The 27,211-nt window shown below is 59.7% G+C and overlaps 1 protein-coding gene across 3 annotated transcripts; it reads left to right on the top strand.

The window, feature by feature from the left end:
• The first annotated feature begins 3,015 nt into the window (after positions 1–3,015).
• On the top strand, positions 3,016–27,211 carry CBARP (CACN subunit beta associated regulatory protein). Of its 3 annotated transcripts, XM_074939533.1 has the most exons (11): positions 3,055–3,137; positions 11,719–11,792; positions 13,072–13,144; positions 17,982–18,127; positions 19,647–19,708; positions 20,487–20,652; positions 21,297–21,471; positions 21,717–21,869; positions 22,737–22,929; positions 23,683–23,866; positions 25,385–27,211. In XM_074939533.1, exons 3-11 carry the CDS (start codon positions 13,097–13,099, stop codon positions 26,511–26,513), a joined length of 2,256 nt encoding a protein of 751 aa, XP_074795634.1. In that variant the 5' UTR covers positions 3,055–3,137; positions 11,719–11,792; positions 13,072–13,096; the 3' UTR covers positions 26,514–27,211. The 3 variants fall into 3 exon arrangements, with proteins under 3 accessions (XP_074795635.1, XP_074795634.1, XP_074795633.1); XM_074939534.1 differs by lacking the exon at positions 11,719–11,792 and having other exon boundaries at positions 3,016–3,137; XM_074939532.1 differs by lacking the exons at positions 3,055–3,137; positions 11,719–11,792 and adding an exon at positions 12,414–12,605.

The raw sequence follows: 27,211 nt of genomic DNA, 5'->3' as shown, positions 1-27,211 counted from the left end.
GCCACAGCGACGTAGTCACACCAGAGCCAGTTCCCCTAGTCTAGACAAGCCCTGGGGTTTTCCAGCAGCCAACACACCTCCCCTGGGGATGGAATCAAATGTCCCTATGCTGGAGCTTAACCTCTGGGACGGGGCAAAGGGAAAAGCAGCCAGTTCATGTTACACAATTCCAGGTTGGGATATGTTGCCAGAGCTGTGCCTAGGTTTGTGCCAATGTCATTCGCTCTCCTTGACGCCCCCGGCAACCCCAGGATCTGCGTCCCAGGGGAGGGTCGGCTCAGCACCTCCTGGAGCCAGACATCTACAGCCCATGCCATTATATTCCCAGCACCCACACAGACGGATTAAATAAAACCCTACAATCCTCTTGCTGGAAGGTTGTGATGTAACACAACTTTATTTCTTAGAATCCAGAATGATAGCACACAAGAACCTAAAAACAGAGAGAGAGAAAGAAGGCTGCTCCCGAAAACAACAAGGCACAACCCACCCCACCTTATGCTAGGCTGGATGTCTACAGACTGACTGCTGCTAGCTGAGACCCAGATCTCATGCTTCCTTACAGAGCCCCTCACTGGCCAGCAGGACCAGGAAACCCCCTGATACTTAAAGTGATAGCTTAAAATTTTAACAGTTTCTATACTTCCCATTCCCAGATCTCTCTGTTCCCTTTGTGATCTCAGGCCTGTCTACACCTAAAACTTAGGTCAATGTAGTGATGTTGCTCAGGAGTGTGAAAATTCACACCTGTAAGAGCCATCGTTAAGCCAACCTAAGCCCTGGTATGGACCCCACTGGGGTGACTGAAGAATTCCTCCATCAACCTAAGGACTGCCTCTGGGGGGAGCGGATTTACTACAGCACTTGAAAAGCCACACCCATCTCAGTAGTGAGTGTTTATACTCCAGTGCTCCTCACTTCCTGCAGCCCCAAAAACGCAATAAATTGGCTAGTCTCTAAGGTGCCACAAGTACTCCTTTTCTTTTTACTTCATGTCTGTATCCATGGTTATTAATGATCCCTGTAAGGGTTTGCCCTGCTGTCCTCTCCCTGCACAAGCTGTGTACTTGTTGGCTGCTGCACACCTCCCTAGAGACAGCCGCATTTCCCTGGTGCTGGAGATCCTTGTAGATTAGGAAGCACTTTGGGATTCTTCTGGGTGACAGATGCTTATAGAATACTGTCGCCCTCCTGAGAGGGTCTCCCACAAGCTCTGGTGCTTGCTCAGGGGATCCCTGCGGGTTATAGACATCTAACCAATGGGATATGGTCTGGGCAAAGAAGTTTGCAATCAAGGGGAAACAGTTTCCAAACTGCCTTGCCCCTGTTGCATTTTCACGCCTAGAAAACCACCCCCACCCCACCCCCACTAGCTAGTGCAGCAACCACCCCAGGGCTGCTGTTGCCTTTTATTTATTGGGTACCTGCAATCTTCCGCACCATAGCTCAAGCCTCCACCATTTGAGTTAAAGGCCAAACTCCAGAAGCCAGCAGCAGTAGGAGGCTGTTATCCTCTGTGTAGCCCACCACACCCACTCGGTGCGGCACATCTAGAGGTGGCTGGGACGTGTAGAGAGGCTGACGAGCCCGCTACTGCCTTGGCCCACAGAGATGGCGCTTTTAGGACAGGCTCATGCACTCAGATCCAGAGGGCCCATGTTCCATCCTTGTTACTAATGTAACGAGTGGTGGCCCATACGGGCATAAAGCCACGAGCTTTGGGCACCCAGCCACTAGGGACGTGACACATGCTGCCAGCGAGTCACACCATCCGTCCCGTCATCACGCGTCCCCTCACAAGGGTCATTCTATTTTTGCAAGCGGCCACCAAAAGGCCTCCTTCCCCCAGTGCTCTCTTGCGGCTGAGGAGATAAAAGCATTGACGGCTGCTGACTTCCAGGAAGAGCCCTGGTAGCTGGCAGCCCCAGCCCAGCATCAGCAACTTGTCACTCCTTATTTTGTAACAGAGGAACCAGAGAGTCAGCAAAGATTCCAGTGAAACTCTGGTGGCCTTCGGCCCCAGCCTAGCCAGCGCTGAAAGAAAACTCAAAGCACATCTCCCCTAAAGGGTTAAGTCACGCTGGGAACACGGAGCCTGATTCTCAGTTACCCTGTCCCACACTCAGCACAGGGGTGAGGGAGTGACTTGAAGCCACCTGTGCACTCTTTATATTCAGGGGCCATGCAAAGCCCCACCTGGCTTGTGGTGTAAATCAGAGCTGCTTCAGGGCTGCTCTAGCTTATGCTTGGCTTCCCATGGCTCCCTGGGATGCAGAGAACTATCCCAGTGCAAAGCGCTCTGGCCACATGCCCTACACCAGGGGCTGGGTGCAGGCCCAGAGCAGAGCCTTTGCACCAGCTTGGGATGCCCCCATGGGCAGAATGGGCCTCAGAGGACCTTTCCACCCGCAAGGCCTCTGGATGCTGACAGAATGGCATGCAGCCGAGAACAGGCCCCAACCGGGGCTGAGGGTTCCTACGTCTACACTGCAAAAAAAACCCAGATGCAGCCAGTCTCTGAGCCGGGTCTCCTGACTCCGGCTGGCACGACGGGACTAAGAATCGCGGTGTAGATGGTCCTGCTTGCACTCCGGGCTCTAAAACCCAGCAAGGGGCGGGGGGCTCCAGGGGGGAATGTCTGTGCTGCGATTGTAGGGCCCAACCCCCCAAGCCAGAGTCAGTCGACCGGGGCTCTGAGACTCGCTGTCCTGGGGTGGTTTTTTGGTAGTGTAGCGGTACCCTGGCTCTGATCCTCCCTTGGCGTGGAGTCGTGCTGGGGTGAGGGAGAGGGGACCATGGTTTATACAGCTGGGCAGCCTGGATTGTTAGGGAAGATGCAGAACATCCATTATTCTAGGCAGGTTCTTTTGCAGAACGGTTGGACTATATATTGGGGGGGGGTATGTAAAAGACTCCCCCCCCATGATGTGCAATGCTTTCAGCATCCCCCCCCACCCTCCCGCGGCTGTTGTATGAGCGTTCCATCACGTGACCCCCCCGCCCGCCCCCCCCCCCAGAGGTGGGTGGAACCCGTTTCATTCATAAATCCTCTGGCTTTTCAATCAAAATTAAGGTGCTGGAGATCGTTGGGAGCTCATTGGTTTCCCCCGCACATGGAGCCCCCGCGTTGCAGTTAGGTGAGTGCCCCCCTGCCCCGCGCCCCAGCCCCGATTCCGACCCGCGGCGGAGGCTGGCGGGGTCGGCTCTGTGCAGACGGAGAAGCCTGGAGGCTGTCATTTCTCTCTCTCTCTTTCAACCACCGGGCGCTTGCCGTGGAGGAAAGAGAGTTGGAAAGAAACGGAAAGGCAGCAGGATCCCCTCTTGCGCGGATCAGGTGCCTGGCTGAGGAATTGCATGCGTGATCTCGGAGCCCTTAGGCACCTTCTCGGGCGCGCGTGTTCGGGGGGAGCGACCAGACAGAAATGTGGCTGTTTACGGGGGGGGGTGTCCGGGGGTGCTGCATGCCATTCCTTCTGCCGATCGCGTTGTTTTTAAAAGCTTGATCGGACTTGAGGGTGACCCGAAAAGGGGGGGGACCGGCGAGCTCGCCCCCGTCAGAGCGATGCGGAGAGAGCTCCGGAATGAATCCGGTTTCCGGGCACACCAGGGAATGCGGGCAGGTGAAACTGACGAACAATGCTCGGGCCGGGTGTGCTTGCCAACCGCCCGGCAAAGCAGAAAGGCGCGTTGGGACCCATCGCCAGGGAGCGGGGGCGGCCAGGGAGCAACCCAGCGTGTGAGCGGGGCGAGAAATAGCAGCCAGGGGCGAAGAAGCCGCTGGGGTTTGTCGGTCGCAGCAGAGAGGCGGGCTGCGTGTGTTTGTTCCGCATGCTGCTTCCAGCCCTGGGACCCAGGGCGAGTGAGGTCTGGGTGTTTTCACCGAGATGCAGGAGTGCAGAGTGAAACCACGACCGCCCGCCATCATCATCTTCATCCTTCTGACAGGCAGCGGGCGAGACATCCCTTATGCTCATACATTTAAAAGAGGGAGAAAAAACAAACAAAAACAACCACCAAAAAAACCCCTCCAAGCCCCAGTCAAAAGATAGAGCCTGGCTGGGAGAATTAATGGATTGCGATTCTGATCAGCGCAGTTGATCACTTTTGTGGGGGGGGGGGGGAAACCTCCAGGGGTCGTGCGGGAGGGGTGGGAAGCTGCCTTGCTTTCAAATATTACCTCTTTGAAAGAGGTGTGGGGAGACAAGAAGGCAGCCCAGCTGCCCCATCCTTTCACGATTGATTTTTGACTTCGGGTGATAGGATGTTGAACTATCTGCTGAAAGCATGAGCACAAAGGAAGCGGCGGAGCAGGGAGGGGGGCTGAACATAGGTGCTGGAATGAGGGGGGCTTCTGCACCCCCTGGCTTGATGTGGTTTCCAGCCTATAAAGGGTTTATGGTTTGGTTCAATGGCTCTCAGCCCCCCTCAGCATGAGCTTCTTCTTATCCCCCCCTCCCTGCTCTGAGCGAGATGCTATTTCTGAATTCTGCCCCTGGGGAGGCGAGATCGCTTTCTTTTGGGCCATGATGCTAACAGCAGTTTATTATTTTTAATGATCTGTGACAGGAGTCTGTCCACCCCTTTCCTTATTAGCATTATCCGTTATTTTTGTCTGGTTGAAACAAAAAACAGTAAATACGTCTTAGCCTATATCCACCCTGTCAGCTGACCTCGATTTTTCTCTCCCAGCTGGAGAGAAATACGAAATGTCAAGTAAAAACCGAGCAGGAATCATAATGTAAAAAAAAAAAAAAAAAATACAGATTTGTATTTGTTGGATTCATTTGCTAACACAGAGAGAAACCTGCCCACAGAGGAATACATACACAGGTGCAGACACAGAGGGACATATGCACACAGATCTGCATGCATACCACCCACAATATGCAGAGAGTCACTACACACACACACACAATCTCACAGTACGCGCTGAAGGCCACAGACACAGTTATGCATTTGTGTTACACACATTAACACAATACACTCAGAGGGACACACACAGATCTGCCCGCATATTACACGTAGCATGCATGCATATTGTAGACACACCATTCACATAAACATATGCTTACACCCAGACACGCATGCATGTTATGTCCCTTTTCTGACTGTCACTCACAGCACACACCCGTGTGCACATGCGCACACACCCTGCTCCTTTACACACCCCTCCTGCCGACATCCATGCTCACCTTTTCAGGAAGGAATTTTGCTCCTTTTAAGCCTTGCACACAGCTCTCCTACCAGACCAAGCAACCCCGGTTGCAACATGGCTGATGGCACATGATGGCCCAGAGCTGGCAGGATCAGCCCCCTGGCATGAAGGCGGGTGCGTGGGTATGAGTGTGTGCACATTTGCATGTCTGTGACTTTGCTCTCCCCTTTGATCTATCCACCGTTGAGGTTATTTCACACCCCCGCTAGCGTGTGATGCCTCTGGACAGGAAGTGAGGAATCTTCCACCCTCACCAGAACAGTCTCAGAGGCAGACTGGACAGGTGAATCAGCCTCTGGAGTGAAGGAAGGCTCTCCTCCCCCACCTCATAAGGGGTGTCAGTTCCCTGAGGCTGGCACAGGCCTCCCTTCTGGCCCCATTGTGGAGTGGGGGCAGGCTATGAATTGCCTCCCTACTGCCAGACATGGGGAGCTTTGGGGTCTGAGTTGTGTCCCCTTTTGATCCCATTACAATAGGGGTATGGGGCGCATGAGCATTGAGCTATCCAGACTACAGGAGTAGGTAGGTGGATAGATCCACCCATGACAGGCAGACCCCAAACTCACTGGCCTTGCATCTCTCCTCTGACGCCACATTGCTGGGGATTGGCCTAGTTCTGGAGACCTGTCTCATACAGGTGGCACTGATGCTCCTATTTCTGGGTTCCCCTGAAGGTGATGGGGAGTTAGGTTTGTCCAACCAAGCCCCTTGGAAGCCAGACCCCAGATGCCATGCAGTCCCCAGAGAGCCCAACTGAGGTGGCATCTGGCTTGCTGCATACACGGCGCTCTGTGCGTGTAACAGGGTTTGTAGGCCAGCCGAGGAAGCCGTCCAAGGTGCTGGCGGGGGCGGATTGTAGGGAATCAAACAGCGCCAGCTGCCTGACTGGCAGGATGCTCCCACGGCAGATACAGCCCAGCTTGACATGTTTACTTCTGTTTATCAAAACCTGGGCTGGCCTTGGAGAGAGATGTTTGGTGTGTACGAAGGCCCCAGCATGGGATTATTATCATCTGCACGATGGTAGCCTCTAACTGTGGCTAGGTGCTGTATAGTCAATGTTTTGAGACATAGTCCCTGCCCTGAAGGGCTGACATGCTCAATAGACTAGACAGAATTATCCCCATTTCATAGGTGGGGAAACTGAGGCATGGAGTCAGTAAGTGAATTTCCCACAAGTGCAGAGGGTAGGAACTGAACCCACATCTCCAGAGTCTTAGTCCAGCACCAGGGCCACAACTTCCTCTCCACGCTCAATCTGCCTCATCTCTCACCAGCTGGCCTCAGCCCAATAGGAACAACCAAAAGGCTGGAGTCATGGGCTCTGCCACTGGCCAGTTGGGTAACCTTGGGCAAGTCACATCCCCGCTCCGTGCCTCAGTTTCCCCACCTGTAAAATGGGGGTAGCGATACTGACCTCCTTCATAAAGCGCTTGGAGAGCCACTGCCCAATAAGAGCTACTGGGTCCTTGGCTGGAATTGGAGACAGCCACAAGCAGGCTGGGTGTTCATGGACAACACAGCTCCACAGCAGTTTGGGTCAGGAACTGGAAGACCCTCTGTCCGAAGGATACTGGGTCTACCTGGAGGGGGACTGAGAGGAGTAGGGTTCAGGCAGGACGCTGTGGTTAACACCCAAGAAGCATTGCGGGGGGGTGGGGAGGGATATTTAATTACCACGAGTGGCCAGAGCCCTGGGGCGAGGTCCCCTTTGAAAGAGGGGTGCCGGCCACTGATGCTGTCTTCATGGAAGCTCAGAGCTGATGGCAGTTTGCTGGGAGAGCCTGTTGCCAAATATACCCGAACCTTGCCAGCCACTGGAAACCAAGAACCCTTCCAGTCAGTAAGCACCAGGGCTCCTTGCTTAGCATCACCGGACTCCTTCATTCCTCCTGCCCCCTCCTCCTCCTCGCATTCCTGCAGCTCCCTCTGGCCCTCAGCATGGATATGCCTGGAGCTGGGATATGCTGGAGGGACTTGGGGTTTGCTCAGCCAGCCCCAGGGCGTCCAGACAGGCAACGTATCCCCTGACCCACCTTGCAGCCAGTCTTGGCGGCCTTCCCTGCTTCAGGCTGCCCATGCAGATGCAGCAGTCGGGGGGGCGGTGCGGGGGGTGGGGGGGAGAGAAAGATGCTTTGATGCCCCAATACCCTGTTGATGAGCTTGTTAAAACCATACAGTGAGAACGAGATGGCCAGAGCCTGTTTTATGTATCATCCAAATGACATTGTGGTCCATAGACTCCTACTGAGTCCCCTGCAACCCCCTCCCCCACAGCACAGCACCCCCTAATGCCAGTGGGGTCAACTCAGAGGAAAGAGCCCTCCCTCAGGGCGTGGCCTACAGCCTTCCCTGCAGGACAGTGCCCCCCGAGCACTGTGCTGGGGCATTAGGGTCAGCCCTGCCTGCAAGAGGAGAACTCCCTGGGTGGGTCATCCACCCCACTCTCTGCAGCGCTGCCCCCCCGAACGCAGCACTGGCTGAGAGAGGAGCGACTGCTCCTGGCGTGTCTCTGACGATCCCCTGCCCAAGCGCTAACCAGGCCCACCCCTGCTTCGCTTGCAAGGGTTCCCCAGAGCCCAGCTTGTAGGGGGACAGCAGCCATTAGCTCACTAAAGGCATGGTGGGCCCAGCCCAGCCTCCTCCCTTCTTGCCCCACCAGCTCTTCCTTTCTCCCCCCGGGTCCTGCAGCAGGCAGCGTCGACTGGGGCCTGGGTTTCCACCAAGTGTGAAGCGGCCTCTTGCCCGCCTGCCGCGGCATCGCCACGCCTCCCCGCCCGGGCCCCTTTCATCTGGGGCCAAACATTTCCCGGGCGGCGCCAGCCCAGGAGCCTGTCTCCTTGCGGCGCTCGGGCCAAGACAATGGCGGCCTTGTTCCCCCTTTATGTCACCATGGAGACGAAATTCCTCCATGATGCGGGGAAACAGGCCCAACATTCTTCTCATCGGCCTTCACCTCCCTGGTCACAACAGCCCCCAGGCCCTTCCCCAGCTGCCCCCTTGCAAGGAGGAGTGGGGGGCAGGCCAGCCCAGACCCAGCTGCCATTAGGATTGGGGTGGGAGTTTGGCACCAGCTCAAGATGTCCTGGGCAGGGGTGACCTCAGGCCAGTTGAGGCAGGGAGGCCCTATCCTAGCCATGCTCCATAGGGCTGGCTTTGCTGCCCCCTCCTCACCCTTCCCTCTCCCTCCATTCTGTTCTCTTCCTTTCTTTCCAGCCCCTGATCTCCAGCTCCTCCTCTTTCCCCTTTCGCTGGGGTCCCAGGGTTCTGGGGAGTCCGGGGGTGGGTGGGAATCTTATTCTCCATCGCAGTCTGAAAGCCCAAGTCTCCCCGACCCCACTCGGTACTATGTTGCCTGGAGCCCCGGGTTGGATGGGAGGGCAGCCAGCCCCTCGCCCAAGAATCTAGAGCCCTGTGCTGGGGGTACCAAGGGAGTATGGACAAAGGGGTGCAGTGAGCAAAAGCTCCCACTGGCACAAGCCCTCCACCCTGCCCTTGGAAGCTCCTGGCACTGACCAGGATGATGATACGGGGCAGTTTGAAACAGCTTTCAGAGCTGGGAGAGGGAGGCAGCTGGGATCTCCCTCCTGGGAGCAGGGGAGGAACTTGCTGAGCTAGGCTCAGGGTGCATCTCCAGGCAGGGATGGAGCAGAAGGAGCAGGGTCCCTGATCTGGGGCCTCCTGCACTGGGGCTGGTCTCAAGAGGCTCAGAGGCTAGACCCTGATGCACAGCAGCCACCCCCTTGGATGGTCCATCGCTGGCGTCAGTGCCTGGCTGGTGGCATCGCTTGGCTAAGAGAGTGGTGCTGTTTCACTCGCTAAGCTGCCGCCATCTTCATGGGCACCCCTTCTGCATGCTCCCCCTTCCAGGGCGAGTGCTCTCATCTATGCATGGGGGGGTGGAGGAAGGGAGGCAGGAGGGGTGCCCATCTCAACCCCTTCTCTCACCCCACCCCCTGACAGTAGAGCAGCTAGTGGAAGAAAGGTTGGTCCAGTGGCTAGAGCACCAGTCTAGGCTGTGGGAAGCCCAGTTCAATTCTTGGCTCTGCCACAGATGCCACGCGTGACCCAGGACAAGTCTCGTAGCCTCTTTGTGCCTTGGTTTCCCCATCTGTATAATGGGGATAATAACACTGCCCTACCTTGTGAGGGGTTGGGAAGAGATGGGGAAATGCACGGGTGTGACAGTAACAAAGACCAGATAAGTAGCAAAGATAGAAACTGACATTGGGTCGGGAAGGCCTTTTCCCCCTGTTACACACAAACAGGTGCATAACTTCTTCTGAAACTTCCCGGATTGTCCGTGAGACAGGACCCCAGCCTAGCTGGCTCAGCTGTTCCTAAACATCTGTGCAATGACGGAGTCGTCCTAGGGGAGTGAACCCGGGACCTTCAGAGGTAAAGGCCTCTGTGGCTGAGAATCCCAATCTGGTGCTACGTGAAATCAGAGGCCTGCTTCTTTAACTGTTACTGTTTGCATGACAGTAACACATGGAGACCCACCCAAGATGGGGACCCTGTTGTCCCGGGTGCTTCACAGACACTCAGAGAGAGTCCGTCCCGGTAGACAGGACACACAAAAGATGTGAGGAAAAACAGTGCCACCTGCTCAATTAATATTTTATTCCTGGTCTGATTTCAAATGGATTTTCAAATAGCCCCGACCGTCACCAGAAGAGAGCAGAGATGGGGGGAGAACGCCCCGCGGTTTGAAAACTCCTGTCCCTGGCAACAGGCCACGTGGCAGATGAAACAGACCCATGGCCCCGGGGAGAGGGAGTTCCAAGCCCACTTTCAAGCCTGCGCTGATAGTTAGAAGACAGCTCTCTCTAGGGAGGAAGGCTCAGGTACACACTTCTGTATTTTAACATCCAAAATCCAATCCAATCCTTGCCTCACAGCAGGCATCTAAATACCCCCCTCAAGTCCCACACCCGCCAAGTACCCCAGAGATAACATTAACATTGCAGCATGCTCAGGAGTTTAACAGGGCCAGGCTCTGCTCGTGCACTGAAATGCAGCCTGCTCTGGGGTACAACGTTAACAGCACACAACACTATACATCTGCTTTCAAGGAACTAGGGAGGCAGAATGTAATTGCAATCACTGAGCCAGGTTCTCTCGCCCCGGTGCTTGTGGAAAGCACCACTAAGTCTTTAATGACCCTGAGCAATCAGGACATCTTCGTTTCCAATCTGGTCCTAAAGAGGGCACCAATATCCCACTGACTCAAAGAAGGGCACTGCTTATTGGTACTGAGTCACCCCCACCACTCCCTTCCTCTGCTTCACTCTAGGATACAAGCAACATCCACTGAAGCTAATTACAAGCTACAGTAGGAGAACAGGCTCCTGTGTTTCTCCCCTCCAGGTCTCCTCTTCCAGATCTGAACAGGCCTGATTCTACTTAGCTTATGAGAATGGACAAGATCACAGTAAAGTGGCAGCAGTGAAAGCTACAGTGTCCCTCCCCCTTCTGAAATGTTGTCTAGTTCTCTTCAGAAGCCACCCCTCAGTAATTAGCTGCAAAGCTCTTCCTTAACACTGGATGCGGGCTCGGGAGACGCCCGTGGGTGGTGGCTAAAACACTGCCCATGAACCTCTCCTTGGTGACAGCTAGGGCAGTGAAAGCCAGGCGCCAGCTTCCCTTTAACCAGTTGCAGAGCAAGCCAGAGGAGCCGGGCTAGCTGCACTGGAGGGTGACTTTCCAGAGAGGCAGCCTAAACCGCTGACCCACAGCCCCAGCTGTGACCCAGAAGGTGGAGTCCAGCTGCCACTTAGTGCTACTTGCAGTGGGGGCTTTGGAGACCTTGCAGCCCCATTATTTCATTAGTATTCCCGGAGACCCTACGGCGGTAGGTGCTGTACGCACACAGCATCTAGACGAAGGGCTCGTTTAGCCTCATTTTACAGGAGGGCAGCTAAGGCCCAGAGAGATTCAGTAACTCTCTCACGGTCACGCAGAACCAGTGGGAATCAAACCCAGCCCCACCTAAGGAAGCCAGTACCTGAAGCACATGGACAGTTTTCCTCTCCTAGCTGGGCCCCCTGAACGCCTTTCCCTTACGCTGCCACTCTTGCTGAGCCGGGATGGCTGTAAGCCAGGGCCCCTGAGAATGAAAACTCCATGGACCATCACCCATACCCTGAGCCATCCGGTTCTTTCCCTTCTGAGCCGCTGACGAGAGATGGCTGGAGAGGTTCTCCAATCACCCACTGTTTCAGCTTTGCTCATGGCAGCGTTGGGGGGACTCCCTCCTGAAGAGAGGGCTCCGGGGGCAGCTGTTGGGGCTTCATGCACCATGCCAGCCTGTTTCAAATGCGGGCATCTCGTCTACTGGAGGGCTTCTCCTGAGGCTGTTGCAACTGGAAGGGAGGCTGATTGGGGTGCAAAAAGCCGAGTGTGGACAAGATCGGAGAGGGAGTTTGTGTTTGCGTGTGTTGCTGTGTGTGCATAAGGAGGTGACCTCACCATGTGACTCATCTTAACCTTTGATCATCCAGGCCCGGGATGTGGAGGCTGCCGTTTGTGTGGGGACAGTGTGGGGCTGGAACGTGGAAGAACACTGGAAAGCTTGGTATGCCCCATGCAAAAGAGAGGCAGCCATGTGGTCTAGTGGTTTGCGCAGGGGGCTGTGTCAGGACTCCTGGGTTCTGCCCCAGCCCTGGGAGGGGGGTGTGGCCCCACCGACCTGCTCTCCATGGCACGTCTAGCTCCCATCCCAAAAGGGGAACGGTGGCCCCAGGATCAGTGAGTGAGACTGGCTCAAGGAACTGCTGTTCCGTGCTGGGGACTCACCAGGGAGAGGCTGCGTCTCCTCTCCCTCCACAGGGCAGATGGCTCCCGAGGAGGAGCCATGACAGAGTGGGAGGCCGTGAATGGGCCAGGGCGTCATCCCTGCAGGGGGCAGCTTTCCCCGGATCCATTCATCCCCCTATGTCCCCCACCCATTCATCACCATCCACACACCCCTCCCTCCCCTTCACACCCCTAGCTATCCATCCCCATATATACACCATCCATTCATCCCTCCCTCCCGGTCCACACACCCCCTCCAACCCAGCACCGTGCCCCCCCCCTCCAGCCCGGCCCCCCCGGCCTTGCCTTAGGGCCCGGTTGCACCCCTCCCCACAAGCGATCCAGCCGCGCTGAGCTGGGAGCACCCCCCCCCCGAGTCACTTTCACGCGTGGGCTCGAGTCAGGCTCTCGGCTTGCAGCGGCTGGGTGGGCGGGTGAGCTCATGGAGCCGCGTGGGGAGGGGACGCTTCATTCCCCGGGGCTGGAGGCGAGGGGGAGCCGGTGTCTGCGCAGCAGCAACCTGCAGAGCAGAGGGGCTGGCGGCTTCCCTGCCGGGCAGAGGATGAGCAAAGCCCCCGGCGGGCTGGAGCAGGCAAGAGGAACTGATGGGGGGGCAGGGAACCAGAGTGAGAAAGGGGCGGGGGGGGGACCCCGAGCCCATCACACCCCTGTGTTAGGAGCCCCCTGACTCCTACCAGCCTCCGGACGATCCGCCTTGGGTCCGCTTCTTCCTCCCTTTTCTAATTCGATTTACCTGGGCAGGCATTAGCCGCGAGGAAGTGCGGGGTTTGGGAAGGGAGGAGACGGCGTGTGTGCGATGGGGCGGGGGCTGGACGCAGGCAGCATCCGAGCCCACCCGCGATTGATGCTGCAGCCCCAGCCCGTGTGAACGGGGTGGTGAACCGGGATCAGATCCGGAGCGAGGCGGGGGGGAGGACGGATCTGCCCAGCCCAGCCCAGCCCCAGCGCTTCCCCTTCACTTCTCGCCTCCACGTGCGGGTTTTTCATTCTTTTGTTCTCGGGGTGTCATTTTTGCCTCTTTCTCTTCCCTGCTCCAGGAGGACTTTCCAGCTGGGACAGACCATGAGCAATGACTTGACTGCATGGGACAACACGACTGAGAGCACAACGGTAAGTGCCCCAAGGGGGGGGGAGCTGGATCCCCCCCATCACTCCTGGCCCCTTGCCCTCGGGCACCCTGCCCCTGCCTTGCACTGGCTTCCCCATGTGAGTCTTTGCACCTGCCTCCTTCCCAGGCAGGAGATCTAGGTATGAGGCTGTTTGAGATCCATGTCTTTCCCTTCCCTGCACCTCCTGGGAAGATTTCTGCTTCAAAAAAAGCTGGAGGGGATCTTCCCCTTGTTCTCAGGAATAGGGGGGAGACGGATCTTCCCATGGACATCCCAGCAGATTATCCCGCAGCACCTGTCCCCAATGAGATGCACCTGCTGCTCGGAAATCACTCTCTTGCTGTTCTGGGTGGTGTGAAGTGGGGCCAGCTGCTCAGGGTGTGGGTCTGAGTGCAGTGGAAGAGAAAAGGCCAGGGGAAGCTGCAGGCTGGGAGCTTTGGTACCCATTGATATAATTCTTTGGGGGGTGGGGTGGGGGAAAGGGACAGGTCATTTAACAAAGTTTCCCCATCCGTGATAGACACACCCCTTCCTCTGGGGGTCAGCAAGTCAAACACTCTGGCAGGATTTTGAAAACAGGGCCAGGTCACTTGGTGATCAATACGAACATCAGCAGCTAGGCCACCGAATGGTGATCAAAGTTCATGCTCCAGGGCCTTGGCTAGGCATTTGTTCACAGGGATCAGGAAGCCCTTTAAACCCCCCCCCCCCACACACATGCAACACTGTCACAATTGGCCTAATGCATTATGAGAAGTGAGGGCCTTTCTGTGATGCCCTGGGTATTGTCCTACCAGATGGGAGTGGCCAAGAGGTGGAATTCTCTCCATCTGTCTAGCCAGGTGCAGTTCCTATGTCCCTCTATCCATAGAACAAAATAGCAAAACTCCCCCTGACTTTACCAAGGCCCTGATTCAGCCTCATAAGAGCGGCCACACTGGGTCAGACCAAAGGTCCATCTAGCCCAGTGTCCTGTCTTCCCACAGTGGCCAATGCCAGGTGCCCCAGAGGGAATGAACAGAGCAGGGAATCAGCAAGTGATCCATCCCATCGCTCGTTCCCAGCTTCTACAAACAGGCTAGGGACGCCATCCATCATACCACCAAGCTGGAGCAATCTATACCTGCTTCTGGTACCTGCTGTTAGTCCCACTTGCACCATGGCCTGATGCTTAGGTAAAGAGGAAAATAAGCTTAAAGCCCCCTCACCCCCACCCACAGTACCTCACCCAGGTACATCCCACAATCAATGGAGGTTGCTGGTGAAAGGACTGCAGGGCTGGGCCTTCTACCTTCCATCCTGGGCTACTTCGGTCATCGCTCTGATGAAGGGTCATCCCTCTGATGCCGCCACAATGGTTTACAGACCCCCAAGGCTGGGATCAGGGGAGGGATTGATTCTGTGCATGGTTTTGTCAGCTCTGCTGGGTCACAAAGTCACAGTGCAAATGGAAACACCCCACATCAGGCATTCGATACCTGCTCTGTGGCTAATAATCGGTCTGTGCTCACGGGGACCAGATCCTGTTCTTCAACCAGAGTAAACCCAGATTGACTCCGATGATTTTAGCGGGGTCACTCCGGATTCACCCTGACCAGTCTGTCTTACATGATTGTTAGTCAAGGGAGCCACCAGGGGTCTCCAGATGAGGGGGCTATTCCAGTTTATGCAGGAGTCCGGCCCCAGCTCAGCTCTTGGGCTGGGGGGGGGGAAAGGGGGGCTCCAATGTTCTGTATCCAGCTGGAGCCCCTGGGGTTTTTCCACCCTTCCCTCCCCAGGGCTAGCCCACCCCTCAGGGTACTGGGCACTCCCCTGCCATGACATCAGAGCAAGCCGGAGAAAGCCACTTGGGCTGCCCGTGTCATGTCACACAGCAGCTCCCACCCAGCACAGAGCGCCACCTGCAAGCGGGTATTTCCAGGGCAGGAAGACTTCGTGCAGCCAGATTAGGAGGAGGGTGGCACGTGGTCCTGAGGTCACTGACTGTCCTGGGAGAGAGGGAGGAGAGGCCAGACTCTGACCATGACAGAGACTCAGGGGGAGGAGTGCAAGACAAGCCAGAGGGGAGAGAGATGATGGGGGTGAAGATACCCAGGGCCAGGTGAGTGGGAGAGGGAGCCGGAGGCCGTAAGACACCAGGGCAGCCATAGCAGCAGCCGCCCACTCAGCAGTGGACATCTGCTCAGTGACTACAGCAGGGAGTCTAAGAGCTAGCAAGCAAAGTGCATGAGTCATCCACCTTCCCTCTGGGCCCTGGGGAGATGACTCTGCGGGAGCCACGGAGGAGGGCTGGGCCCAGATGGGTGCCCAGAGCTTAGCTAGATAGATGCGTGTGTATCACGACAGAGGGATGGGTGGGTGGGTGGGTATGTGTGGGGAGGGATGGACCGAGGGAGGGAGGGGAGAGTATGTGGGGAGAGGGACAGACCGAGAGAGGGAGGGAGGGAGGGAGGGACGGAGGGGTGAGTATGTGGCTGATGGATGGATAGATGGGTGTGGGGCGGATGGGAGGGGTGGATAGATGGGGGGGTGTGGGGAGGGAGTGGTGCCTGGATACACAGATGGGGGCGGAGGGAGGTGTGGATGGATACACAGATGGGTGTATTGGGGAAGTGAGGGGTGGATGAATAGATGGGTGTGTGTGGGGATAGAGGGATGGATACACAGATGAGGGAGGGGTGAATGGATACACAGATGGGTGTGTTGGGGAAGGGAGGGGTGGAAGGATAGATGGGTGTGTGTGGGGATAGAGGGATGGATACACAGGTGGGGGTGTTGGGGAAGGGAGGTGTGGATGGATAGATGGGTGTGTGTGGGGATAGAGGGATGGATACACAGATGGGGGTGTGGGGAAGGGAGGGGTGGATGGATAGATGGGTGTGTGTGGGGATAGAGGAATGGATACACAGGTGGGGGTGTTGGGGAAGGGAGGGGTGGATGGATAGATGGGTGTGTGTGGGGATAGAGGGATGGATACACAGATGGGGGTGTGGGGAAGGGAGGGGTGGATGGAGAGATAGGTGTGTGTGGGGATAGAGGGATGGATACACAGATGGGGGTGTGGGGAAGGGAGGGGTGGATGGAGAGATGGGATGAATATCCCATCATGCCTTTGTTCGTCTCCACCAGGGCAGGGGCTGGAGCATCAGACTGGCTGGCAGGAGGCCAGGGTCCCCTCCCCCATACCATGTGTGATTCCGGGTACCCCCAAGATTCTCCCTTGCACCGGGGCGGCTGATTTAAAGCTGAGCCTGGCCCAGCTTGCTCAGAGTCCCGCCCGGGCAGCAGTGAAACCCTCAAATGTCAGGGTAGGAAAAAGAACAGGAATAGCCTGGGTCACCCTCAGCTGGTTGATCCTGCTGCTGCGTGGAGAGCACTGGGATTCGGTCACCGTCCCACCCGCCCCGGGCTCCCCTCCCCGCTGTCACCCAGTGCCCTTGGCCCGGAGGGGTGGCTCCAGGGGGCAGAGGGCACACGGCTGGGGCTCTGGCTGAAGCCGGTTATCGTCCCATTTTCCAGCTGAATTAAAAAATAGTCACGTGATTTTGATTTCCTCCTGACATCACGATGCGTTGCCATGGCAAAGGCTCCCCTGTCACCAGACCAATTTAATGTTACGTTCCTCTCCCCCGCCCCCTTGGCCTCCCCTCCCCTGACAGCCCCAGCACTCCCCCTTTTCCACCCCCCACACCTCAGCTGTCACTTCCGTCCAGTGAGAGATGCCCCAGCTGATCCACCCAGCAGGGATGGGCTAAACCGGGGGGCAGCCCCAGTGCCCTCTCCTGCCCCCTAAGTTTGGACTAAGGGTTAATGGCTGCGCTCTGGGATGCAGGACTCCTGGGTTCTGTTCCCCCACTCTGCGGGGAGAGTGTGATCTAGTGGTTACAGCAAGGGGCTGGGAGTCAGGACAGCTGAGTTCTAGCCTCTCCCCCCACAGGCTGGCAGGGGCTACTGAAGGGCCTACCCAGAGTCCGTGCCCCTCCCCTCCCCTCCCCATCCCACTGCACGCTGCCTGCCCTCAGTGCATGCGTGTCCTTGGCTGGGGTCCAGAGGATATGGGAGGGAATTTCATCCCAGGTGAGGTCCAGCCAGACTCCGTTCCCAGGAGGGCACATGGGGGCCAAGGAGTGAAGGGAGGTCAGTAGGGATCATCGGGGTGAAGTCAGGTCAAGTGAGGGCTGCCAGGTTCGTGGCTGGGGTGAGACTCTGGCCAGGGAGGAGTCACTGTTTCCTAGGAGTGTCCTGGCTGCAGTCCAGTGGCGGGGGGAGACTTTGGCACCTGGGAGCGGGGATCAGTGGATGAGACCCCGGGAAATAGCAGCCATCGCTCCATGGAGCAAACATGCCAGGTTCCGCGGGGGAAGGTGGTGGAGCAAACTGGGGCTTTCCCGATGCAGGAGCATCAGCTTTCTGAGTATGGGGGATAAACCAGCCTCCAAGTCCCTGGGGGAGGAAGAGATGCCTCCCGTAAGCAGCTCAATGCACAATGGTTCATGCATGGCCAGCGAGGACTGGACACTGCCAGAGATGGGCCTCTGCTCTGCCTTCCCGGCTGCCCCCAGGAGTCCCCTCCACACACACTGCCATCGGCTCGTGCCACAGGCATGTTTCACGAGGGCCCACTGCTGGCCAGCTGGGAGGGGGGCGAGGAGCTGTCTGTGCCAGCTGTCAGAGCGTGGGCCCTGCTACCCTCGCGTGCCCCAGGCCTGTGAATGCCTTTACCATGCAGCCATTGGGGAGGCGCCTGCCTTAGCCCAGGGGAAAGCCCCTGCGCAGGGCTGCCCCGCACTGCCGGTGGGAGTGCGCCGGCCCCGTGGCTCAGTCTGCTCTGCCCACAGACAGTGCCCGGCGAGGTGAACACGCAAGATGGGTATGTGCTGCTCCTCGTGCTGCTCTCCATCTTCATCGGAGGGACCTTGGTCCTGCTGTCCGGGATCCTGATTATCTGCCGCCGGTGCTGCGAGACGGACCGCAGGCACTCCAGGTAGGGGGGGCTCTGCCACGCGCTACACCACCCACAACCCCCGGAGCCCGTCTGCCTCGTCCCTACAGTGCCCCTGGTGGGAGAGGCCGGGGCTGGCGTAGCTGGGAGCTCGGTAGCAGGGGTCCCATATGGTCCAGACATCTGAGTTCAGCAACAGCGTTACCATAAAACAGTGCGAACGAAGGGGCTTACGATCAGGATCCATCATGGCTGCAGAGATGCCAGTGGAGTAGAAGAATTTAATTCCTTTGATTAGCAGCTCCATTTCGCCCAGTGACAAACAGCCCTGGCCTCTGAGCTGGAGAGACGGGGAAAGCGCCTCTCCCAGCCGCCAACGGCTTGAAGCCAAGGCCCACGCTGAGCTGTCCATTGAGCCCGGAGCCTGTCGCTGCACCCAAGCTGGCACCCTTGTGCCCCTGCACTGACCCCAACTTTCATCCCCTACACCTAGCCTAGCATCCTGGACCCATACACCTGCACTGCATCCAGTCCCCAATCCAGGTGCCTCCTGTGTTTCCGCTCTGCCCCCCAACCGGCTCTGCACCTGACCCTGCACCCCCGTGCATGCGCCCTGTACCCAGCCCAGCACCCCAGTTCCCTGCATCCACCCAGTCCCTGCCCGCAGCTCTGCACCATGCCCTGTGCCAGCCCGGTTCCCATGGTCCACAGCCATCCCAGAGACACTGGGTTTTCCTAATACAGATTAAATCCCTTAGCAAAGGCCTGAAATCTCCCACTGGCTCCTGGGATGAGAGACCCCCAGGGCTGCCAAAGTGAGATGCCCCAGAATAGCTTCCCCCTCCCCTCCCAGGGACAGCTGGACTCCAGAATCCAGTCCTAAGACCCTGTGCATGGAGATGTGTACATAATGCGTGTGTAGACTGGAGCATGTGTGCGGGTGTGTGCATATGGGCCGGTGTGGGGGGTGTGCCCTACAGACTGGAATGTGTGTGCAATGTACGGACCAGCACATTCTATGGCCTGCTGTGGGGTGGAATGAGCATGCCAGCTGTGTGCCGGAATGGACCAGTTTGGGGGTGTTGTGCAGACCGGCAATGGGGTAGGTGTGCACCGGGCAGGCTGGTGATGTTTTTGCACATGGTATGGACCAGCAGAGGTGTTGGGGTGTGAGCTGAATGGACTGGCACAGGTGTGGGGGTGTGCGGTATATGGCACAGGTGTGAGAGCATGGATGTGCCCTGGAGGCTGGCGTGGGAGCTGTACTGAGGGCACCAGTCTGTGACTGTGCATAAACCAGAACCCACTCCCCTGCCAACGGGGCATGTGGCCCGGTGTCCGGCTCCCTGTCTGTGTGTGCATGGGGGGGGGCGTGATTGGAGGGACCTGCGTGGCTAGAGCAGCCCCTTGCACCACTGGCCTGTGGGGTGGGGGACACTGAGAATAACCCATCTCCTCTCCTTTCCATCCATCCTTTGCTCCCTCCCCTCTCTGGGCCCTGCTCCCTCTGTCCATCTCTCTGTCCCTCCCCATGCGTCTGTCTCTCCCTCTCCCTTTGCAGAGCCAGTGATGACCCTGAGAAAACCAACACCACGTACCTGGATGACTCTCAGCCTCCGCAAGGTGAGCGCCCCCCAGCCCCCGAGCCCGGCCAGCCCCAGCCCTGCCCATGGAGATGGTCGCTAGGGCTGGCTATGTGTTGTCATGGAGACCGTTTCCCTACATCTCAACCCCCATCACGTGCAAATATACCTGCTGTTCACTGCGGGGGAGACGGGGTGTAGGGGGCTTTGGCTGCCCCCATCCATGGCACTGAAGGACTGGGGTGGGGGGAGCCCCAGGAGCTGCCACCCGAAAGTCGCTGGGGCGCTTCATACCTCCCCCTGCAGCCCCACCACCGGGGCCGAGCCATGGGGGCTGTTCACTCCACTCAGCAGCCTGGCGCTGTTACTAAATACCCGCCACGGTGGAGCGGTGCCCCCTGCTGGGAGGGGCCGGACCGGGCACACATATCGGCTGGGCTCTGCCCAGCCCCCTGCCGGCACCCCCCGCTGGCTTCCATAGCCAGGGGCAGGAGACCCTGAGCCTGTCCCCTGCAGCGGCTGGCTGGGGCCTGAGGGCGCTGGCCTACGGGCTCCCTGAACGCCCCTGGGTGGAGCGAGTTTGCCGAATCTCAGCCCAGGGGCTGGTGTCACACACCAGCCTCCCAGCAGTTGGCACTAGCTTGTGCTGCTTCGGCCCTGTGGGTCGGGGGCTGCCAGGCTCTCACCCCTTTTTCTCTCTACATCCCACTGCCCCACAGCCGTGGGGCTGCGGCCCTGTGCCCACCAGAGGGGGTTCCCCCGCCACCCCCCTGCCCGGTGAGATGGGGGGCTGAACCTCCACTCCCCCATCTCCACAGAGATCACCATCAAGGTGGACGACCCCGACTGCCTGTCGGCCTCCAGCTACCGGGATGTGGAGACGGAGCGTTTCCTCTCGTCCAGCTCCTCCACCGGGCGCCGGGTCTCCTTCAACGAGGCCGCGCTCTTCGAGCAGAGCAAGAAGACCCAGGAGAAGGGGAGGAGGTATGGGAAGGGGGGAGGGGCAGAGGGGTGCAGCGGGGAGAGGGAGGGGGTAAAGGCTGGGGGGAGGGGAGGAGTGGATGATGTGGGTCCGGTTTGGGGTAAGGGGGTGTGGGGGTATGGGCGTGGAGGGAAGGAGTGTGGGAATATGGGTCAGGGTTGGGGGTGAGGGAAAGGTGGGGGGGATGGGATGGGGGAGGGGAGGAATGGAAGGGGTGGGATATGGGTCAGGTTTGGGGTAAGGGGGTGGGATATGGGTCAGATTTGGGGTAAGGGGGTGGGGGACTATGGGTCAGGGTTGGGGTGAGGGAAGGGTATGTGGGGGAGGTACGGGGCAGGGCAGGGGAGGAAGTGCAGGGCCCCCAGATGGGAACTGAGTCAGTGCCCCCTGCAACGTGGGCGTGAGTCTATCGCCCAGCTGGATGGCTCAGCCCATGCCCTGGCTCCGTGGGGCAGGCTGAGGAGCTGGGCCGACGAGGGACGAGGCTGGGCAGGTGCCTCAGGGTGGGCCCTGGGCTGGCGTCAGGAGGATGGATCATGGGGAGGGTCCTGGCATGTGGGGCAGTAGGCCCGGGGGGCTGCGGGGAGCGTTGGGAGCAGGGGGCTGGCTCTGGCGACTCCCCATCACCTGGTGCCCCCCGTGGCAGGTACACGCTGACCGAGGGGGATTTCCACCATCTCAAGAACGCCCGGCTGACCCACCTCCACGTCCCGCCGCCCGCCCTGAGGATCATCACCATCCACGAGTGCGAGTCGACCGAGAACAGCCTGGCCATGTCGCCCCGCCTGCCCCCAGCCAAGCCCAGCCTCGCCATCTTCCAGGTGAGCCGGGGCTGGGGCCAACACCGCCCCCGGGGGCAGAGACCGCCCCTCCCATGGGGCAGGAAGGGGGGGTCTAGGGGCAGTGAGAGCCCTCCCGGTGGGGGAAGGAGACGGGGAGCTCTGGGGGCAGAGACGGCCTCTCCTGTCATGGGGTAGGAGGCACCTTGGAGGCAAATAGAGGCCAGTCCCACCCCAGCTTCTGTCCTCTCACCCCTCAGTGGTTTCTCTGTGTCTCCATCCCACAGCCCCCGGGGGACACCCTGCCCCAGACCGCCCTGACTGCCCACGCCATGTGCCCCAGTTCCGCCCTGCCTGGCGACACCTACAACTCCACCGTGGACACCAGCTTCGCCGAAGCCAGCCCATCCATCTCCTCCTCCTCTGGGGAGAGCCCTTCGGTGAGTCCCCTGCCCCCCATGGACTGGGAGAGAGATCACAGCACCCGTGGGTGCTGGGGGAGCAGAGGGGAGTGAATGGCAGGGGGAGTGGGGGCAGGAGGTTGGAAGTGGTGGGGGTGGGGACTCTCTCCGCCCTTTTGCACCCCACACAGACTCAGCGTGCCCTGGAGGGGTGACTTAGCAGGCCAAGCACCGGGTGCCACTCCCCTCGGCTGTGGATCCCAGGCAGGTCCAGCTCAACTCTTCCCTGTCCCAGCTGGAGAACAGGGAAGGGGGCGACTGTGGAACCAGCCCAGGAAAAGCCAACGCCCCTCAGGCCCCATGAGGGGGAGCCCTTGGCCAGCTCCCTCCTGTTGTGCTGTGCCCTGCCTGGCCCCCTCCCTCCCCAGAGGTGGCTGCATTTCTATAGTTATGTACAGAGTTAAGCACTTTGATGGTCTTTGGGAGTCAGGGGCTTTAGTTGGGGTAGCCCCCTCCCCCGCAGCCTGAATGTTGTGGGACTGTCCCAGTCTTTATCGCACTGTATGCCCCCCCCGTCACACTGGGGGACTCTCGCTCTGTCGCAGGGTGAGCTAAGACCCTTTTGCTGGGGCCGAGGGGAGCTGGGAATAGACCAATATGGGCTCTGCCTCCCACTCCCCTCCGTAGGCCCATGCGGGGTGGCAGGGTCCTGTGCTCTGGGAGCAGGACGGGGCAGGCGCGTGCTCCGAGGGCATTGTTCACGGCCGGCGGCCCTGGCATTGTGCGTGTCCGCTGCGCCGTGCCCGGCTCCTTGCCGCCCCGTCGCCTCCAATCGCTCTCTGCGGCACCCGCCCCCAGGAGTCACTCCTCCCCCTCCCTCTGGCCCTCCCCTTCCCCCGCTCCCAGTGTGAAGGGGCCGCCAGGAGTGGGAAAGGCACCGGACCCGGGGAGCCCCCGCCACCCCCTGCCCAGGGCACCGTGCTGCAGTTCTTCACCCGCCTGCGGCGCCACGCCAGCCTGGAGGGCACCAGCCCCTACTTCAGGATCAAGAAGTGGAAGATTGAGAGCAACCAGCGGGCATCCAGCCTGGAAACCAGAGGTAGGTGCCCCACCCTGACCCTCGCAAATCCCTGTGGGAGGGAGGGTCAGTCCTGGACCCAGGAGGTGGGGCCGCCCATCCCCCGCCTAGTTGAATCCACACTCAGGGGCCCCACTGAGCCTTTAGCTTCCCCCAGGCATCTGCCAGACACAGGGGCCGGCGGACCCAGCGGCAGGGGGGCTCGCTTCTGTGCCCCATGCTCCCGTCTGCCCAGCTCCCATCCCCTGGGGCCCCGTGGGAACGTCTCCAAGTCACTGCCAGGTGGTTCTGTCTAAGGCCACCTCTGCCGTCGGGAGTGGACCCCACAGCCTCGCCGGGGCCCTGGGGAGAGCAAGGTGGGCCTCGCCCCCTGTGACCTGTCAGACACGGGCCAGATCTTCAGCAGGTGTAAATCCGCCGAGGCTCCGCGGAGGCCAGTTCTGATCTGCCCCAGCTGGGTCCCTGCCGCATTAGTGAAGGCAAGTGAACAAGCCGGAGGAGATCAGCCCTGTCCAGAGGGGTCAGAGCGGTTAGTCTGGGCGGGGTCTGTTACCCAGCATGTCCAGGGCGGGAACCCCATATTTGCCATGGGAGGTGCTCGGGGTGGGGGCAGTAGGATTAGAGCAGTGAGGTGATCCCTGGAAATGGCCAGCGAACGCAGCAAAAATGACCCAGAGCCCATTTTGCCTTGTAATGACATCCCCACCGCCTCAGCCCCCTCCTCTCCTGGCGCTCCCCCCAAACATCCCCCCCTTGCCTTTGCCTGCCTTTCAGGCTCACCCAAGCGGCGTCAGTTCCAGAGGCAGCGGGCGGCGAGCGAGAGCATGGAGCAGGAGGACAGAGACACCCATCAGACGGGCATCATCCAGTACATTGCCCGGACAGACGACATAGCCTTCCGCCCCATGGCTGGGCCCTTCCTGCCATCCCCCTCCAGCCCCCCACCCTCTCTCGGCAGGTATTTTTCAGTAGATAGAGGGGATAGGGATGGCTGGGTCGGGGCACTAGCCCAGGGGGTGGGATGGGTTGTCTCATTCCCAGATGTCAGTGAAGAGGACATTCCCACCCCCAGGAAACCAGGTCATAGGTGGAGAGAGATTTCAGCCCCATTCACACTCCCCTTTGGAAGGGCCTTGTCATTGGGCTCCCCCCCCCCACTTCAGGCACCCTCTGGCATGACAGGAGCACCTGCCTCAGTTTCCCCTCATTTCAGCCACAACAAGCACTCAGTCTCTCAATGTCCCATGCAAAGTTGCGCCCTGGGCATATTTTATTCACAGGCATGTCCAGTCGTCTGGAGGGTGCTCACGGTAAAACCGCCCTCCCAGTTCGCACAGTAAAGCAGTGGAAGATACCGCGATTTTCCACACCCCTGCTCCAGGGCCGTCACTTCCAGGTTCCCCCACCTGGGTGTCCCTCAGCGCTCGGTGTCCTGTTCCTCTCTGCCCCTTGTTCCAGCACCCCCCGCCCCCTCCAGCCCATCTCCTTCAGAGTGGCCAGTCTCATGACTCCTTGCCAGCCCCCTGGCTCTGGTTCTGCAGCTCTGGGGGGGCCAGCAGGCCAGCCCCTCTGCTGGACGTCTACCCCTTTGCTGTGCTCCTCCCATCTGCCCAGGCCCGCTTCCTCCTTTGCTTGGCCCACCTGCAGTGGCTGGGAGGGGGCTTATCAGTCACAGGTGCACTGGCCTCTTATTGCTTCAAGGGCCAGTATTGCCCCACGACAGGCCCTCTGTAGGTCTGGCGGTGAGGCCCCCAATCCACCCAGGGAGCCCTGGAATTCTCCCTCAACAGTTCTGGGGCAGCAGCTGCCTGGGAGGTGCCATTCTGGGTGCAGGGCAGGGGAATGGGCTTCGCAAGGAAAGGGACCCTGGCCAGCACAGGGGGGGCAGCAGGATGTTGGAGCCGGATACCCACCCCAGGGGCTCATCCAGCCCTCCCCCTGGGTGACTGCCCCCTGGTGCTCTTAGTGCCATCAGGGCCAAGCAGGGCAGAGACAGTCACTCCCTTTGCCCGGCTGAATGTTGGCACACGGAGCTGCGTAGCGGAGAGTCAGTCCCGCCCCAGCGCGGCCAGGACAGTCGTGGGATTGGGGCCATCTCCTGCTGCACCTAAGCCCCAGGGTCAGCTGGAGAGATACCCAGGGCAACCTTTACCCTCTGCCTAGGCCTGGACGGGGCAGCAGGGTCAGAAAGGGAAGGGAGCTGGGGATGCTGAGGGGAGAAGGCAGGGTGGGGGGAGATGGGGATCAGGACAGAGGGGAAGGGGGCTGGCAGTGGGTGTGTGGGGACCAAGAGGGGTGGGAATTTCTGGTTGCAAGGACTTGCAGTTGGATGGTAAGAAATGAAAATGTCCCCGTAAGGCGCCAGGCTGGTGCAGAGTTGGTGCCAGCCCAATGCTGGTCCAGCGCCTGCGTGCTGCTTCCCAGGGCAGCCCCTCTGCCCTGCCGGTGCTATAACATTCGTGGGTTCTGCCCCCAGGTTAGAGCCAGCAGAGGCGGGCGGGGGCAGCGTCCCCAAGGCGCCCAGCGCGGAGCAGCAGACCATCTACCACGACATCTGGAGCCTGCGGGCCTCCCTGGAGCGGTGCGCCTCGTCCGAGCAGAGCAACGACCGGGACTCCGTGCGCAGCGACGGGGGCGACAGCGTCTGCTCGGCCGGGGGTGGCATCCCCGGCTTCCCCTCTTCCCTGGAGGAAGCCGAGGGCCTGGACGAGTGGCCGTGGGCCCGGCCCAGGCAGGAGAGCGCGGAAGCAGAGCCGGGCACACGCAAGCTGCTGCAGATGGACAGTGGCTACGCCTCCATTGAGGCGCCGAGCCGGGCGGGTGAGGACGGGCATCCCAAGGGCCAGACGGCCTCGGAGAAGCGCATCTGTTTCACCAGCGCCGGACGCAAGGGCACCATCTTCGAGAGCTTCGAGGGGCACGAGCCCGAGGAAGAGGAGGAGGAAGAGGGGGCGGTGGGGGGGCCGCTGCCCCACAGCCCCCTGGCCCGGTCCCCCTATGGGCAGATCTTCCTAGCCCGGGATGCGCCGCCCCGGCGGGACTACAGCATCGACGAGAAGACAGACGCCCTCTTCAACGCCTTCGTCCGTCACGACCCGCGGTTCGACGACTCGCCCCTGCGTGCCAAGCACCGCTCCCGCGCCCACCTGCGCAAACAATGGCAACGCTCCAAGCAGTACAGCGACCCCGGCGTGCGCTACCCCCCTGCCCTGGAGCGCCACCGGACCCCGCTGCGCCGGGGAGACAGCCTCAGCTACCCTCCGGACAGCCGCTACCACGGCCCCCTGCCCCGCATCGTCAGCACCGAGGCGGCGGGCGAGGCCGGGGACGGCTCTGCCGTGCCCGACGCCGACGCCAAGATCCAGGTGATCGAGGAGGAGCCGTCCGAACTGGCTGGCGACCTCAAGCTGGCTTCCGATCCCTACGACGAAGGCTGCCCTGGCAATGGCCAGGGCCCAAACTGTGGCCCCCCGCCCCTAGGGGCTGAGCTGATGGACAAGATCATGGGGGGGCTCGAGGACAGGCTGTACGGGCACTTGAGAAAATCGAGAGAGAGTCCGGAGTGTCTGGTGGCCGTGGCCTCTCCCGACCACAGCCCCGTCTAGGGGGCGGGAGGGCAGACCGAGCTCACTCATCCACTGAGTCAGGCTTCAGGGCTTCAACCCCTTCCACAGCTGGCACTGCCACCACGTTCAGGGCATTCGAACGGCGGCAGGGGGGTGTGGATCTGCCCGGACGTGCCCGGTTCGAGGGGATCGGGCTCCGCCTGGACGTTCCCGTGACCTTGGAACGGTGCAGGGCAGAGGGCAGGCTCAGCCCGCCCTGTTTGAGTCTGGAGTGGGGGGTCTACTTGGATGTACCCATTGCATTCAAGGGCTTTGAGGGGCGCAGATCTGTACAGAAGTACCCGCCCGTGGGCGGGATCCAGGGGGGCACAGATCCACACAGATGTACCCGCCACAGGGTCCAGGGGGGCACAGATCCTCCCAGAGCCACCTGCAACGTGGGTGGGTTCCAGGGGGCACAGATCCACCCAGGCACACCTGTCACAAGGGCAAGGTCCTGGGGGGGATCCCCAGTGAAGCAGCCCCTGCCCCCATGCAGGCCTGGCAGCTGGAAGGGGTTGTTACAGAGGCGAGGAGTGTTCACCAAAGCAGGCGACTCTTCCACGGCCAGGAGGTTGATTTTAAGGGACTTGTACTAATAACCCCCCAAACTCTTACCTCACGCCGTAGAGCTGTGTAGCACATATGACACCCCCCCCCAGTCCTGGGGCATGGCCCCCTCCCCTGCACACCCCACG

This window comes from Natator depressus, chromosome 25, assembly GCF_965152275.1.
Source record: "Natator depressus isolate rNatDep1 chromosome 25, rNatDep2.hap1, whole genome shotgun sequence".
Classification (NCBI taxonomy): domain Eukaryota; kingdom Metazoa; phylum Chordata; order Testudines; family Cheloniidae; genus Natator; species Natator depressus.
The sequence above is the reverse complement of the archived record's forward strand: the minus strand, read 5'-3'. Positions and strand labels throughout refer to the sequence as shown.

Excerpts from the sequence above, each read along its gene's own strand:
- CBARP (XM_074939534.1), top strand. The coding sequence starts at position 13,097 with ATGAGCAATGACTTGACTGCATGGGACAACACGACTGAGAGCACAACG. Across the intron at positions 19,709-20,486 it reads TGACTCTCAGCCTCCGCAAG|AGATCACCATCAAGGTGGAC; the intron begins GTGAGCGCCCCC and ends CCATCTCCACAG. Across the intron at positions 22,930-23,682 it reads ATCCAGCCTGGAAACCAGAG|GCTCACCCAAGCGGCGTCAG; the intron begins GTAGGTGCCCCA and ends CCTGCCTTTCAG.